Raw genomic sequence first — 16,503 nt, forward strand, 5'->3', positions numbered from 1 at the left:
CCTCCACTTTACAGGTGTACAGGGTGCACCAGCAGCCAGACAGGGGTCCCCCTTAGCAGATGACCTAGGCTGGACCTCTATCAAGCCCGGGCAGAGTTAACTAGTACCACCCCCCCCTCCCCCATCTCTGCGCCCCTGCAGAGTGTGTGCCTGGGTGCTGCTGGGACAGGGTGTCGGTAGTGAATGTGAGTGAAGGGAGGAAGGGGGTAGTTTGTGGAACCAACAACTATCTCGCCTCCAGGCTTCTAGTTTTACACCCCTGATCAGTCCAATAAACGTATACTCATGAGAACGTCTGATGTTATGGTATATAGCTCACTGCAGATTTGCACTTTGAACTGAACGCGGGTTCCACGGCGATGGCTTACAATGCTGTGTACCTCACAATGAACGCGGAGAGTGGGTCAAAAATGCTGCTATTAAAACCATCAACGCAATGTACCCGCACAGTTTGTAACCAAGTGGTTTAATGTTTTGTGAAATAATTAGTTCATAGTCTACAGGAGTGCGGTATAAACAGTCCACGTTCAGAATGGCGACAAAGTGTCACTTTTTTTGGCATGTTTTAACCCAAAACTAATAATAAACACAAAAAGTAATATATGACATGTCGCCAGTCTGACCGGATACTGTCCATGTCGCATAGCGCCACCTGAAAGGGACGTCATTTTGTGGCTGCCAAATACACCCTTGTTGTTTTTGGAAAACGCATTGCTTGTTTTTACCATGACATCTCCATAAGCGTTTATCGCACATTCATTGATGCAAGTTTGTAAGTTAAAACCAGGTTGGTCTCGCTTTAAAGCAACGCATTCACCTTAATGTAGCTAGAGAGTTTTAATGTTCTGAAACAGGAGATTCTGGCCCTCCTTCATAAGAACTGGAATACGGGTTTAAAGAATACTATTACTAATACGTACTGTTTTCCCAGTAGTCTACCGACCGCTTGAAATACCATGGCTGCCGTCTGGTTTCGGTGTAGAGATCTGCGTCGTTTCCCACCTTCTGAGACCTGTGAGAGGAAATGTGAGAGACTGTCAGCGGGTCTATTACATCTGTCCTCTGAGCTTGCATGGAGAGAACAATTGTGCAGTGTGATGCAAATGACCAACCTGAAACTCTTCACTGCCAAGAACGAGTATCCTGCAATTATCATGTAGATTACATACAGAGCAACTGTACACCTCTTTACAGGCACACACCAGGCACTTGCGACAGGTCAGGATCGGACTAGTGTGTTTGACATGTGAGTAATGTGTTGATGAGTCTGCACACCAAACCAATATCCATTAAGAATGTGATCTAGGAATTCATGCAATGCCAGTGTCCCGGGTACTTTTTTTGCTTTAGAGATGCGACGAAGGTACAAAACTGTGTGGCGAAATGCATGGAACTACTTGGCGCATTTTGTGGATATTTGGCGCGTATTGTGATTAAGTGTATGATGACGCAATTTTGTTGCTAGTTGCTGGCACTTGCTGCAATCTCAGGGATACTGGCTCTGCCCCCAGAAATGTGGCATCCTCTGGGCATGTGGTGTGTTAAACTGTATAAAATGAGTGACAAAGTCTGGGACGCTAACACAGAAGTGTTGGATACGGTTTTAAGAGCGCGAGACTAGTACAACAATGGATAAAATGCTTTAACAATGTAAAAAATGTTTGCAAATTAAGGGGTCAATTCAATTTGCCAACAGTTGAATAGCGCCAAGAATTAGCTCCCGCAGCTATTCAATTCTGCTTATGTTACGTCGGCGAATGCCCGTTCTCCCGGACTTTGTCGGATTTCCTGTGCGAGAGGAAATCCTGACAATTAAGTGTCACTTGGCGCTGTATTGAATAGCGCCGGGAGCTAATTCCCGGCGCTATTCAACTGTCGGCAAATTGAATTGACCCCAAAGAAACTTATAAACAGGAACTATGAATATCGTGTTGTCGCATGTCCCAGCATTCAGAACACAAAACACTAAGGACAAGGATAATAAAAATCTTGGCTTCTCATCAACTTAGCAACTAATCAGATTCCAGGTATTATCTTCTAGAACACAGGTTCTCAAACTCGGTCCTCAGGACCCCACACAGTACATGTTTTGCAGGTAACCCAGCAGTTGCACAGGGGTATTAATTACTCACTGACACATTTTAAAAGGTCCGCAGGTGGAGCTAATTATTTCACTTGTGATTCTGTGAGGAGACCTGGAAAACATGCACTGTGTGGGGTCCTGAGGACCGAGTCTGAGAACCTGTGTTCTAGAAGGTGCTAGATCATAGGTCTGCAAACTCGGTCCTCATTACCCCTCACAGTGCATGTTTTGCAGGTAACCCAGCAGGTGCACAGGTGTATTAATTACTCACAGACACATTTTAAAAGGTCCGCAGATGGAGTTAATTATTTCACTTGTGTTTCTGTGAGGAGACCTGCAAGACACGCACTGTGTAGGGTAATAAGGACAGAGTTTGCAGACCTATGTGCTAGATAAATGAGAAGTAGAATTTGATTGGTTGCTATATGCAACATCCCATCTTAAATAGAACTCCCATCTTAGTAAATTTACCCCAATGTCTCAGATACTAAATATTCACAGGAACTCCTGCAAAAACACACAATGGGGCTTAACTACCAAAATGGGGCAACATGCATCAAATGAGCTGCAACTCAAACCAAATCACATAAAATTCCATGATATTCCTAGTGAAGCTTAGAGAATGAAAGCAGATACCCTGGTTTCAGCTCATGTGTGCCCAGTGCACCAGGCCGCAGTATCAGCCTGAATAATGGGAACACAAAATTATGTTTTTTTAAATCGTTAAATGGAAATAAAATCTGAATGTGGTGATTACATATCACCATACTTATCAGGACTGCTGACAGGCTTTAAATGAAGAACTCCGGCAACCCATAATGTATTTGACATTTATGTCCACAATGTACAAATTAATGAATTCTCTAACAGCGTAGTGGCTTGTCAACCTGTCACCTGGACAAGGCTGCAGATTTCCTGGTGTGGAAAAAAAATGCTTTGGAAACAATCTATACTTAGCAAAGTATTTAGCATTGACATGCAAAGCATGCGCGGGTTGTAAAATGTATACGTGCTGCATTTAAATAAAGCCAATGTAAATACAGGACAACCATCCTTGTTCAGACAATGGCCAACATGTGAAATGTTTTCCTTCTCAAAGAGAAAGAGAAGGAAGAAATGGGTTGCAGGTGTAAAAACCAAAAACAATAAAATAGTCAAAAGCAGAGTATCTATACAATTAACAGTATATAGCCAGCACAAAGCAAAAATAACACCTATGTTATAAAATGTGCATCTGCTGTAAAACGTATGCAAATAATATACATAAAAAAAGTAACACAAGTCAGCTGACCTGGCACCAGCTTTTATGGGCTACTGAGCCTAACATGCAATCATGAAAGGAATTTTGTAACATATTCAAGTGTGTATATGTAAAAGTTCACATTGCACGGTAAGCGATTTGCAGATGTGTCCTCTTACATCCGTGCTGCAGTCACGCTAAGCAGTCCTTCAAGTCGCGCCATGACGTGGCGGGACTTGCTAGCGTCGAGCATCTTGTTTTGCAAAAAAATGCATCTTAGACGCAGTGTAATGCAAATGCTCGAGCAGCTTCTGCTGATTAAAATTATATGCGGCATGCCTATATTCAGTATGTGACTGCAGCTGTATCTGCATTCGAAATTCATTGAAGCGTAGCATTTTGTATGCAGATACAGCCGTAGTCACACACAGAATATAGGCATGCTGCATATCATTTTAATCAGCAGAAGCTGCTCGTGTGTGCTATTGCATTACACAGCGTCTAAGACACATTTTCGTGGGGGGGGGGGGGGGGCGAAAAAAGAGACTACATATGGTAATAGAAGTTGAGATATTTGTTGCATACATTTGCAAATACATGATAAGCAGCCGGGCCACTTCACGGCTTCTCTGATTTTCTATTACCATATAGTTTTTCAAGTATTGTTGCCGATACAATTTAGTGTACAGGGGGACACCTGGGGGATAATCCCCCCCTCTTAGTTTTTTTGTTTGGTATGACCCCTCCCTTTCATGCACCTGCAAAGTACTGCTATATTGATTTGAGCAGCTCCCACTGTGTTTGTTAGGGTCCTTATAGGCCCGAGGTGTGGAGTGCTTGGGAGAGAATGCAACCCCCACCAAAATGACCTTTTCTCTCACAGCACCTGATGTAGTAACTGTGCCCTAGTGTAAGCACAGTAACGCCAGGAGTGCATGGCCCTGTTCCATTACTCCTCCTTAAATAAAAAAATACACACGTGTCCTGGAACACTGCGCAGCTGTAGAGTCCAGCTGTTAGGTGGGGAAAGCACGGTCACCAGGGATTCCGTAATGGTTAAATGCCGCCAGAATAGACGACAATTCCAGATATTTTCATTGTTTCAAGCAAAATTGGCTAAACGCTATTTATTATTCTCTCTTGTTGAGTTGTAGATGAAATATTATGTAAAGCATCCACTCACATTTCGGAAGATAGTGTGGCCCTCTCAGGAACAACGGAGCCCAAATCAGTGATAAAACAAAAGAATGTTTTGTTTGTATTTTGTTTAGAATTAATGTTTTCATGATGTTGAACCAGTAGGAAGAAGAATAAGACTATTATGTTTCATATGAAATAGTGTTTTTTAGGAGAAATGACAATTCCCTACAGAGAAAACACAAAGATAAATCTCTTTTCAATACAATTATGGAACTATTTAGAATTCTGAAAACAGGTCAGTAATGGGATTGGATGAAAGGTGATGCTGAGCCATACACCTGTGCCACCTAACGGGACAGTTTTCACGGTAGAACCTGACTTTACTGTGGTTGCTATTTATCAAACCTTCTAAACAGAAGATGTAAAGGTGCCCATAGGAACCAATCACATTCCAGTTATTATTTTATACAATGTACGAGATAAGGGCAGTAGAATGTGATTGGTTTCTGCGGGCAAACACCTCCCCTTGTTCTCTGTAGAAGCCTTGATAAATCTCCACCTATACAACACCTCAAGATACTATCGTTTGGAAGGTTTTAAATGTTAGTGAAACAAACAGCCATTTATATCCCTGATGAGGTTATATGGGTATGGGACTCAGGGTCGACAGTGCCTATGTCTTCACCTATTGGTCGACAGTGACTAAGTGGACATGAGTTTTTCATGGGTTTTTTGGGTCGTTTTCTTTGTAAAGTGACCGGGAACCCCAATTATTGCACAGAGTTCGCTCGCCATGCTTCGGGCAAGGTGCCTCGCTCCACTACCGCCGTACTCTGCACAGGTTACCATTCCCAATCGTTGTCCACGTGCAACGTAAAGTATGAAAGTTCAATAAAAGAAAAAAAAATGTGAAAAACTCTTGTAGACCTTTTTGCGTTTCAACCTTGTTTACGTCGACCTAGTCACTATCGACCAATAGGTGTCGACCTAATGGTGTCGACCTAGAGTCCGGATACCAGGTTATATACAGGGATATACTGTACCGTAATTGTGTACTTTGGCATTTGACGTAGTACCACAGAAAAATACTCATACTTATTAAAAGTTCACGCCACGTGGGATGTTTCTTTTTAAAACATGGAATCCGGAGATACATCTTCCAGGAGGTTCTGCAGGATCTGAGGCACTTCCTAGGTATACTAAACAGAGTACCCCATCACCCACAAGCTATAAACGTTTCATCCCGAAACTGCATATTACCATGCTGTATAATCAAGAGGGGAAAGACGTTCCAAATTCTGTGTAATGGAAAATGTGGATAAGATTTCCAGTTATTATTATTACATGTTTAAAAATAGTCCTACAGCGAGGTACCGCAGAATGGGGAAATATGCATCTACATCCCTAGAACTAATAATCTGTTTTATTATAGAACACACAGGGGTACATTTACTAAAGTTTCCAAAACAGAGAATTGGTGTGCAAATATTAGGAAACGATACCAAAAGACAGCAGGTAATGCCATGTTATGTTATACGCCGTACTTACTTAAGATAAGGGTGTCTGATAATATTCTGTTTATCATGAAAAGCCAATCAATCAATGAAATGGTTCATTCAGCCTGAAAAGGTTATCAGATAACCTCCGCATTCTCCTCTATATCCTGGCGTGAGTAGTGTTCCACTTATCCAGGCGACTGACGAATAAACCTTTCAAGGACACATTCTAGTGAGTGATTTTTATGCCTTTACTCTGGTTTGTCTCCTTGCGTTCTGTGTCCTTCTCACACCTAATGAAGCAGGGTCAACATCAGCAATGTTTACCCAGCATAATAAGCACAGTTCCTGCTCGTCCAGCGACTTGTGACCAGTTCCGCTTTCAGAGACTCACAGAGATTGCACGCGGATGCACAATAGTTTTATTTTTGACCAAAGTTTGATAGAAATGGCAAAAGTTGCTATTTTCTGTTATGGAAGGATTCAATTTCATCTTGAAGCTCGGATCTAATGGTGCCCATACACATATGAGATAATCGGTACTATCCTTCGATTTCGACCACATCTGTGAGAGAAATCAAAGGATTGTATGCACGTTTTAGGTACCTTGAGATGCGATGCGCGGGCACGCCGGTCGAATATCGCGTCTCAAGATATTATGTGCTGCACATAATATTTCTCGCATCGCAGTGACACTAGCACTAATCTGTAAGGTATATCTGGTGCCTAGTCAACAATGCAATAAAATAAATTCCATATGAACACAAAGTTTGAGCATTACGTCATACTTGTCTACTCAATGGTCATCAATTCAAATGTTATTCGTCTCCTCCCGGCCACGTTCGCGCCCGCCGGCGGTATTCTAATGTTACTGCCGACAGGTGCAACAAGTTCATTTCCGCTCGCTAACATCGGAGGTAGCGAGCTAAAATGCGATTTAAGAGACCCGTTTGGGCGCCCAAACGGGTGTTTTCACGATCGCGCCCATTAGTTTAGTCGTGTTTAGGTGCTTTGCGTGCCTAAACCCGTCTGTACTGGGCGCGATACGGGTGATAACGGGAGACATTTTAAAATCGCCCCTCTATCTCCCGTCGCTTTAGACAGGAGATAGGGCCGGATTCAAATCTTAACTCGCCCCCTATGTAGAAGCAGGAGGTATAGGGTGTATGGCACGGTGAAATATCTTCACAGACACATCATCTACTTTGCAATGTAGCAATTTGTGGCACGGTGCCTGAAGACACGATTCACAGCGAAACGCGTCATGACCCCCCCAAACAGCCCACTTCACAGTGGAAATGAGAAAAATCTGGGTAGGCTGGGCCACTATATTAGGAGTGTGGGAGACTCCCAGAGACTCCAGGAAAGCGGATCAGAAACAGTACAGGTAGCCAGTTGTGGGCTGCCCCAATATTCAGTCTATCCAATTTGTGGGCACTAGGGAAGGGAAAAGCAGGAAAGGCCACACTAGATATATTTAGCTATACCAAGAGCACAAATCAACAGAAATAACTCTCAGGAGCCTGTAGTATATGGCCATCATGACCTGGATTACATATAAATGCAGCAATCCCACATAGTATATTTTTTTCTTTGTCTTTAAAAATGCATTTTTTTAGCTGTCCTTCTACAAATCATTATCTCCATTTCAAAATCTGTGCGGAGGTTACAAAATATGGCTGTCAGAGACACAGGCTCACAAATCACAGCATGTCAAATGAGGTTGAAGGAGGAGGTGGTTAGTTTTACAGCACACAGAACAGACCAAGCTCAGAGGGGTATTCCAAAGCCTCTCAGATCACTACACCATGTGTCACGTGACTGTGGTTACCATGGTAATCACAGGACATTGTGAAACATTACAAAACACTCATGGCAGCCTGAAAAGAAAAGAAAAAAAAAAAAACACAGAAAAATAGTAATTACCATTACTGCTAATTCAAAATCCATCAAATGGACCGGTATTATCCCACAGCTATATACTAAGCTGTCTACATAATTTATGTAGCACGTTTACAGGTTCATGAATTCTGCATTATGAATCACAAGCAGCAGATATTGCCTTCGTAGACCCCATACTGCGATACTGAGCAATGTGAAAGGGGACCAAGTCTTACTCATAATACTGTGAAATCTAACAAAAGCATACATATTACGTAGAAACAAAACAAAAAAAAACAAAAAACAGTAGGATACATTGGTTCAATTGCACAAAAGTAAAGCTGTCGCTTAGCTGATATTTTACCAGTAAGTCCCACACACAAAAAATAGTAAAGTGAATATGAAAATAAAAGTACATAACCATGGGGGCAGAGGTCCAGGGTTTGACTCCAACCAAGCCACCACATGTGTGGAGTTTGTATGTCATTCATATGTTTACGTGGGTTACATTTAGGTGCTCTGGTTTCCTCCCACAATACAAAAACATACGAGCAGGTTAATTAGCTTATGACAAAAAAAAGTTAAGCCTAGTGTCTATGTACATGTGGTGTGTATTCTATAAATAACTTATTATTATTTCTATTATTATTAATAATGTATGTGTTGGCACAGTCCAGTGGCACAGTGGTTAGTAGTGCTGCCTCACAGGGCTGGGGTCATGAGTTAACGGAAGTAGCCCTATACAAATACAGATGTAAATGACATAAGTCAGTGGTTTCCAAACACGGTCCTCGAAGCACTTCAACAGTCCAGGTTTTAGGGGTACCCATGTTTGTGCACAGTTATACCCCTTTTACACAGCCAGCTTTGAACATGGGTTATTGCACATGAGCACGCATGACCCGTGTTGCTGTGTGGTGTAAAAGGGCCCAGTTGGAATAATCCGGGCAAAGCGACCTGGTATTCCAACTCGGGTAGCAAGCAGGGTTGTGCTGTGTAAACGGGAAGCCGGGTCGATGCGACCCGGTTTCCCGTTCACCCTGTGTGGATGGGCGGCGCTCGGAGATCATGTGATCTTTAAGTGCCGCCCCCCACTGCATCACAGGTAACGTCACCAACCTGGCAATATACCGGGTTGGAAACAGCGGCGGTGGGGGGCCTGAGGCGGGTCACAGCCGGGAAGCACCCTTGTCAGGCTCCCGGGCGCGATCCACCTCAGGCGGTATAAAAGGTGTATTAGTATAATCAAACTTAATGAGGTACTAATTAAGTCACCTGTGCCTAAGTATGGAAGCCTTAAAACTTGGTCTGTTGGGGTGCCTTGTGGACCGCGTTTGGGAGCCACTGACCTAAGGGAAAGCTTGTTGTTAGTTCCATTACATACTTACAGAATGTGCAGACAACGCAGTGGATCTTGCAGGTGAAACCAGGAATGTATTAGCACCAGTGTACCCTAGCCAGGCAACAAAGGACATGCTCCTGATTTATAAGAGGCCAGTACATATTAGTAGCATCAGATGCAATTATAAGGGCCCACTCGCATGCCAGAAGACACTTGACTACAATTATTGTTGGAAATAACAGGTTTCCATGACAAGCTAATGATGTCTAACCTTCTTCACTTCCTTTCCTACGAACAGAGCCGGTACAATGTCATCAATGCAATCACGCCAAAATCAGACTGATGATTGAATAAGGATGTGACCACTGTAGTGATGATTATTGGCACCATCGGAAACAGAAGTCCAAGCGCAGATGGACGGAATGCGAGCCACGGGGATATAATGGGGTCAATTCTATTCGGCAACTAAAGAATAGCGCCGGGAATTAGCTCCCGACGCTATTCAATTCTGCTACTAGTTGCCCGCAATTGTCGGGAATTCTTCTCTCATCCCTGGGAGATGAGAAGAGAAACCCGACAAAAGTGCTGCCTCGCGGCCGGCGCGAGGCTGATTCTGTCGGGAATCAGCCTCGCGCCGGGTAGTTAAGTCGGAGAATGCCCGTTCTCCCGAAAAAACTACCTGTTAAGTCGGCGAGAACGGGACATCGCCGACTTAACTTTAGCTGAATTGAATAGCGTCGGGAGCTAATTCCCGACGCTATTCTTTAGTTGCCGAATAGAATTGACCCCAATGTCTTGTCGTTTAACTCCCTTTATTAACCCTATTTATCTCAAACAATCTCAAGTTTTTAGGGCAAGAAGACATCACCTTCCATAGGGAGCGACCACACACCAAATAAAACGTTGGAGTCTTACATTGTGTTTTGGCAACCTGAAGCACTACAGAAGATGTGGAACCGTAAGCCGCAGCATGCCCTTTGAGATTTGTAGTTCCCTCATCGTTGCAGTGCTCCAATACTGGGTGCAGCAGTATTTCCCAAGGACTCTATGGCAGGGAGCGTTTCTGTAGCGCTAAATTGAGCAAACTGTACAAATTTGTGCCGGGGCGTTCACTTTGAAAAGTTTAAAACTGGAAATCCCGTGAATAATTAGAAAAAAAAAAAAAAGGAGAAGAAGAGGAAGGAGAAGAGGAAGAGTATCCAGTCTCGGAGATAAAGGATCTGGGATATCTATCTCAGCATTCCGGTGTAATGTAGCAAATGGTACATTGTCTCCCAGGTCTAGTGTCCATCCCACACAATTTCAAGTTCATCCAGTCAAGGAAAAAAGCCTTGAAAGTGAAAGTAAAGTGACGGTGAGGAGAAACACAGTGGAGCTGTACTGCTGCCGTTCATTAGTAAATCATGTGAGAACACAGATCTTCCCAGGCACAACGCGTACTTCTTGGAGTAACGGCTGATATGAGATGCCAAGAGCTGCACAAGCGCCGTGTGCAGGCCAAACAACGTCCCTATGACTAGGGATCGCTGCAAAATATGTGCGCTCTGCAGGTTAGGTTTTGTTGCATTTACTAACGGTGTACAAACATCTGCATTTGGGATGAGCCGCCATCCCTTTCACACTTTCATATGACTTATAATGGGGAGGAGGCGGAACACAATGTAACTCAGCCCCAGGGCAAATTATTCCCACTTGCCCGGTTCATTTAGATTCTATCAAGGTGCTAAATTATGGGAACATAAAGCACCGTGAGTAAATTCAATGGGGTGGGAAAGAGAGGTGAAAGCAGGGCACGCAGGGGCTCTACTGACAACTGCTAGGCTTACATACTACAAAGGCAATTTGGGGGAGATTTATCAAAGCAGTGAGAGAGTGTGAGCTAAAGTACCAAACAATCAGCTCCTGTCATGTTACAGGCTGTGTTTGAAAAATGACAGGAACTGATTGGTTGCTATTTCATCTCTCTCCAAGCTTTGATAAATCTCTCCCTTTATCACCGATTAGTTGAGCCCAGTATCCATCTGGCACACTGAACCCTGTAACAACATTTGTTATCCCTATTGGTATGCCGGCGAATCGCTCCCATGAAAACAAGGCTCCGCTGCCAGGTGTTACACAGCCCAGGAGTATTTCCCCTAAGGGTCACCTGCACACAGGTGTTTTTCCAGCAATAAGAATGTGGCATTCCCAGAGACCGCATCATTCTGAGTGGCAGGCAGCGTTTCCAGCTGTTTACCTAGAGCCACAGCAGATGAGTTTTCATAGCACTGCATTATATCTGAATATATCCACTTTTCCCGGGACTTGTAAGGCCCCAGCCCTCTGCCATTACAACACGTTTATTAAGGTGCTAGCGAAAGCATGGTAATAGGTACAGTATACGAAGGGAACCCACTGGTACAATAGCCCCATACCCACAAGGCTTTGCAGCATTAGGTAGGAGAACAAACGGTTTCCTCTCCAACGCAGCCTGCTACCCGTACTTGCGTCTGCCACGTTGCCCAGTGGCATGTGTGCCACCAACTCTCCAGTTACATTTTATACAATGCCCTAGCGTAATTAATAACGTGGCCCAGTGCCAACAAATAACAGAATAAAACATATCTGGGCGACTTACGTGGCACGTGTCATTACTGTTTATCTAAGACCGCTGTTATAAACTTTAGGTCTGTACTCCAGCCAAAGGAAGTTACCACATACTTTATGCATTACTATCTCCGCAGATGTGAGCCTCAGCCATACGACTGCCGCCTACATTCGAGTCACCCGTACAGTGATAATCGTACCGTTACTTCTGTTCTTCCAGGGATGAAAATATGGTTTTCACAATAGGGTTGTGTGCGCTGGCTCTGTCGTGTCCCCACATGCGTGTGTCGTAGCAGATGGCTGCCTGCCACATGTACAGACCTGCTGTAGGGTGGATGGAATGCCAGTCAGAAAGCCACTGTCTTATCCATCTCTCTGGCTTCCTGTTACAACCTGCCTGAGAGTCACCAGGTGAGACTGCTCAGAAATGCTGCTGGTATGAGGAGACACACCGAGGGATCATCTGCAGTACCGTGTGGAAAGAGTACCTATTCAGCAAAGACGCTGCATGCCTGCTATTACTATAGGCGCTGGACAGTGGGGGATTACACATCAGACATACAATTCAGTGTGAACAGGCAGCAAAATACTGAGCTACAGTATTACCAAATATGCCGGACACACATAAAAGCATAATATTGAGCATATAAGAGGCAAATACAAAAGAACAGGTGAGAACACAGGAGGTCAGGGGCCCCTCACTGGAGGGCTTACAATCTACCGACTGAAATAATTACAAACGTTCATAAAATATTTTCCTTTTGTCCTAATACACTTTTATCAACTTAGTTCCCAATGATTAAACTAACGGAAGTGGGGCACCCCTGAGCCCAAGCAGGGCTTTACATACCAGTCACAATAAATTGTGTGTACACACCTACAAAACACCACAAAGCTATAGAGTACACACAATATGCCAAGAACACAGAAAATTGTACACACACTTTCAGGGGGAAATGGAGGAAATTCTGCCTACACGCCATCAAAAGAGAGAACCATTGGGAAGAAGACACAGACAGGCAGATCTGTAGTCAGGATGGGGAAGGGTCATCTTTTACATCAGAGCAGCAACCTATGCCATAGCACAGTACAACACAACACTATTCTGGGTCACTAACATAGGTCACAATTGTACACTACACTGTCAGGGCCGTAGCACACAGTACACACAAAAACACAAGTTATACACCAGCATAGTGTGCACCAGCATACACGGTACACACCAGCACACATCAGCAGACAAGGTATGCACCAGTACACAAGCTATATACACATACACAATGTGTACACCAGTACACAGATAGTATACACCAGCATATCAGTACACACCATTATACAAGGTATACACCAGTACACACCAGCATACAAGGTATCTGCCTAGTACACAATGTGTACATCAGTACACACACCAGCATATAAAGGTATACACCAGTACACAATGTGAACATCAGCACACACCGTATACACCAGCATACAATGTGTACACCAGCACACACAGTATACATAGTTACAGTATACATACACACACAGTATATACCAGCATATAAGGTATACACCAGTACACAATGTGTACACCAGCACATACAGTATACACCAGTACACACGGTATACACCAGTACACACCAGCATATAAGGTATACACCAGTACACAATGTGTACACCAGCACACACAGTATACATAGTTACAGTACACACCAGCATATAAGGTATACACCAGTACACAATGTGTACCCCAGCACACACAGTATACACCAGCATATAAGGTATACACCAGTACACAATGTGTACACCAGCACACACAGTATACATAGTTACAGTATACACCAGTACACACCAGCATATAAGGTATACACCAGTACACAATGTGTACACCAGCACACACAGTATACATAGTTACAGTATACACCAGTACACACCAGCATATAAGGTATACACCAGTACACAATGTGTACACCAGCACACACAGTATACATAGTTACAGTATACACCAGTACACACAGTATACACCAGCACACACCAGCTGTGTACAAGGGATCCATACGGTTGGCTAGAGACCAGCTTCCCCTGGACACAGCAGGGCCCAGAGTCTGGGACACAGGGAAGTCAGCGTGCTCACCTCCAGCCTCCGGGTGCCCGTGTCCTGCTGCCTCCTGTGCCCGCTCTCCTCCTCCTGTGCCCCGTGTCCGGTCCCGGGCTCTCCGCAGCGCGCACTGGCTCACTCTGCAACTTCTCCGGCTGGTCGGGAGCCTAGTGTCAGACAAAAGAGGGAGAACCTGCCCGACCAGATCGCGTTACAGCCCAGTCCTCCCCCTTCCCATCCCAGCCACACATAGCCCGGCCTGCCCGCACAGCCTGTCCTCACCCCCGGGCCAATCACAGGCATGGAGGCAGGGCCTGTCCTATGGCAACCAGGGAAGCGTTATCATCATCATGTCACCTCCATCAACAGCAGGCAGCGGCCTTCTCCATTCTGCATGTGCTGGGAGTGGGACAGTGCCAGGTGTAGGGGTATTTCCAGGTGCAGAGGTAGTACCAGGCGCAGGAGTGGTACCAGGTGCAGAGATATTACCAGGTATTACCAGGTGCAGGGATAGTATCAGTTGGCAGCCGCAGAGGAAGTACCAGGTGCAGGAGTATTTCCAGGTGCAGGGGTAGTACCAGGCCCAAGAGTTTTTACCAGGTGCAGGGGTAGTACCAGGTGCAGGGGTTGTACCAGGCGCAGGGGTAATACCAGGTGCAGGGGTAGTACCAGGCGCACGGGTAGTACCAGGCGCAGGAGTGGTACCAGGTGCAGAGGTATTACCAGGTGTAGGGGTAGTACCAGGCGCAGGGGTATTACCAGGTGCAGGGATAGTATCAGGTGCAGCCGCAGAGGTAGTACCAGGCACAGAGCCGGCCCTAGCCAATTTGATGCCCTAGGCAAAATTTTGTCTGGTGCCCCCTAGCTCCACCGCTAGTTCTGCATCTGTACCTGCAACGCTCAGGTAGTGGGGCCCACCGGGGGGTTACCCTGTGGGCCAGTTTAACTCTGCACAATGCCACACAGTAATGACCATAATACATATAATTCCACACAGTAAAGGAACCTTACACATATGCCCCACATTAGTAATGCCCATAATACACATAATGCCACACAGTAATGCACCTTACACATATGCCCCCCATTAGTAATGCCCATAATACACATATACTGCCACAGATACTGCCACACTTGCTGGTTATACAAAAAGATCAGTATCAAACATGTAGAAAAGAAACTGTCCATTCTCTTCACTATTCAGTGTGTTTGCTGGTGTCTGTTACTCCCGTTAACTGCATGCACTTTACTTTATACTGTGGGAGCTAAATGCTCTGCCCTCCAGTCTGATGTGTCCAAAAGTCACGCTGCACTGATGTTTCATATAGAAATAGCACAACGCAACTTACTGACCACGTTACAGTGCTAGATGGCAGGGGAATTTTACGGTATGGACTGACTAGGAAATAAAGTGTGGGGAGAACACTGCCCATGTTATGTCCCTGCAGACACCTGGAGTTTGCACAGGGACAAGGGACACACACAGGATGGCAGGGTCCCCCTCCCCCATGTGCACAAGCAGTATAGGTGATGTCAGGTTTCTGTGAAGCAGTCTTCCAAAATACACATGTGTTATATCATAAGAAGCCATCCAGTAATAACCTTATATAGTCAGTAAAAATGTCACAGGTCCAGGAATTGCATTTACTGGGCTTCTGCTGTCTGTCTGAGGTCTCACAAGTCAGGGGCATTCAAGCATGTCAGAGGAAGTTTAAGGCACAGTGTGCATTTTTTTTGACAAATGTAAACAGCAGTGTATACAAGTACTGATTGAATACATTTGGAAAGTAACAGTTAGTTTGCGGACTGTCCCTCTCAGCATGAGATGCTGCAGGGACATGCTTGGATGCCCCTAGACATGCTTGAATGCCCTAGGCAAATGCCTAGCCTGCCTATAGCTAAGGCCGGCTCTGACCAGGCACAGGGATAGTACCAGGAGGTGTAGGGGTATTTCCAGGTGCAAAAGTAGTACCAGGTGCAGGGGTATTACCAGGTGCAGGAGTAGTTCCAGGTTCAGGGGTAGTACCAGGTGCAGAGGTAGTACCAGGCACATGGTTAGTACCAGATGTAGGGGTATTACCAGGTGCAGGGGTATTACCAGGTGTAGGGGTATTACTAGATGCAGGGGTAGTACCAGGCACAGGAGTAGTACCTTGTAGCGCCGTGAGTAGACATTTTTGCACAGGGCCAAAGCACACCCTAGGCACTTGCCAAAAAATATGGGGGCGTGGCTTCATGGGGAAGGGGTGTGGCCACAAAATAATACCAATTCATATTACGCTGCACAACAGTCTCCATTATTCAAATTATGCTTCACATTAGCGCCACTACACCAGGTAGGGTCCCCCTTTTACACATTACGTCAGGTAGAGTCCCCTTTTACACATTATGGCAGACAGAGTCCCCTTTCACACATTACGGCAGGTAGAACCCCCCATTTTACACATTACGGCAGGCAGAGTCCCCTTTCTACACATTACGGCAGTCAGAGTCCTCTTTTACACATTACGGCAGTCAGAGTCCTCTTTTACACATTACGGCAGGCAGAGCCCCCTTTTACACATTACGGCTGGCATATGCATTGTGTGCCACCTAGTTATGGCCCTAGATCATACTTGCCTACTCTCCCGGAATGGCCGGGAGGCTCCCGAAAAT

General features: G+C 44.9%; 1 protein-coding gene across 1 annotated transcript in view; it reads right to left on the reverse strand.

Annotated features, from left to right (window-relative positions):
* Positions 1-14,156, reverse strand: part of LOC134965979 (MOB kinase activator 2-like) — a 35,731-nt gene extending 21,575 nt beyond the window's left edge. The window contains exons 1-2 of the mRNA XM_063942422.1: positions 13,885-14,156; positions 921-1,012 (exon numbers count right to left, since the gene is read on the reverse strand). Of these exons, the coding sequence (XP_063798492.1) occupies positions 921-958 (38 nt within the window). The 5' untranslated portion in view covers positions 959-1,012; positions 13,885-14,156. The remainder of the gene's footprint in view (positions 1-920; positions 1,013-13,884) is intronic.
* Positions 14,157-16,503: the final 2,347 nt, after the last annotated feature.

This window comes from Pseudophryne corroboree, chromosome 10 (assembly GCF_028390025.1).
Source record: "Pseudophryne corroboree isolate aPseCor3 chromosome 10, aPseCor3.hap2, whole genome shotgun sequence".
Lineage (NCBI taxonomy): Eukaryota > Metazoa > Chordata > Amphibia > Anura > Myobatrachidae > Pseudophryne > Pseudophryne corroboree.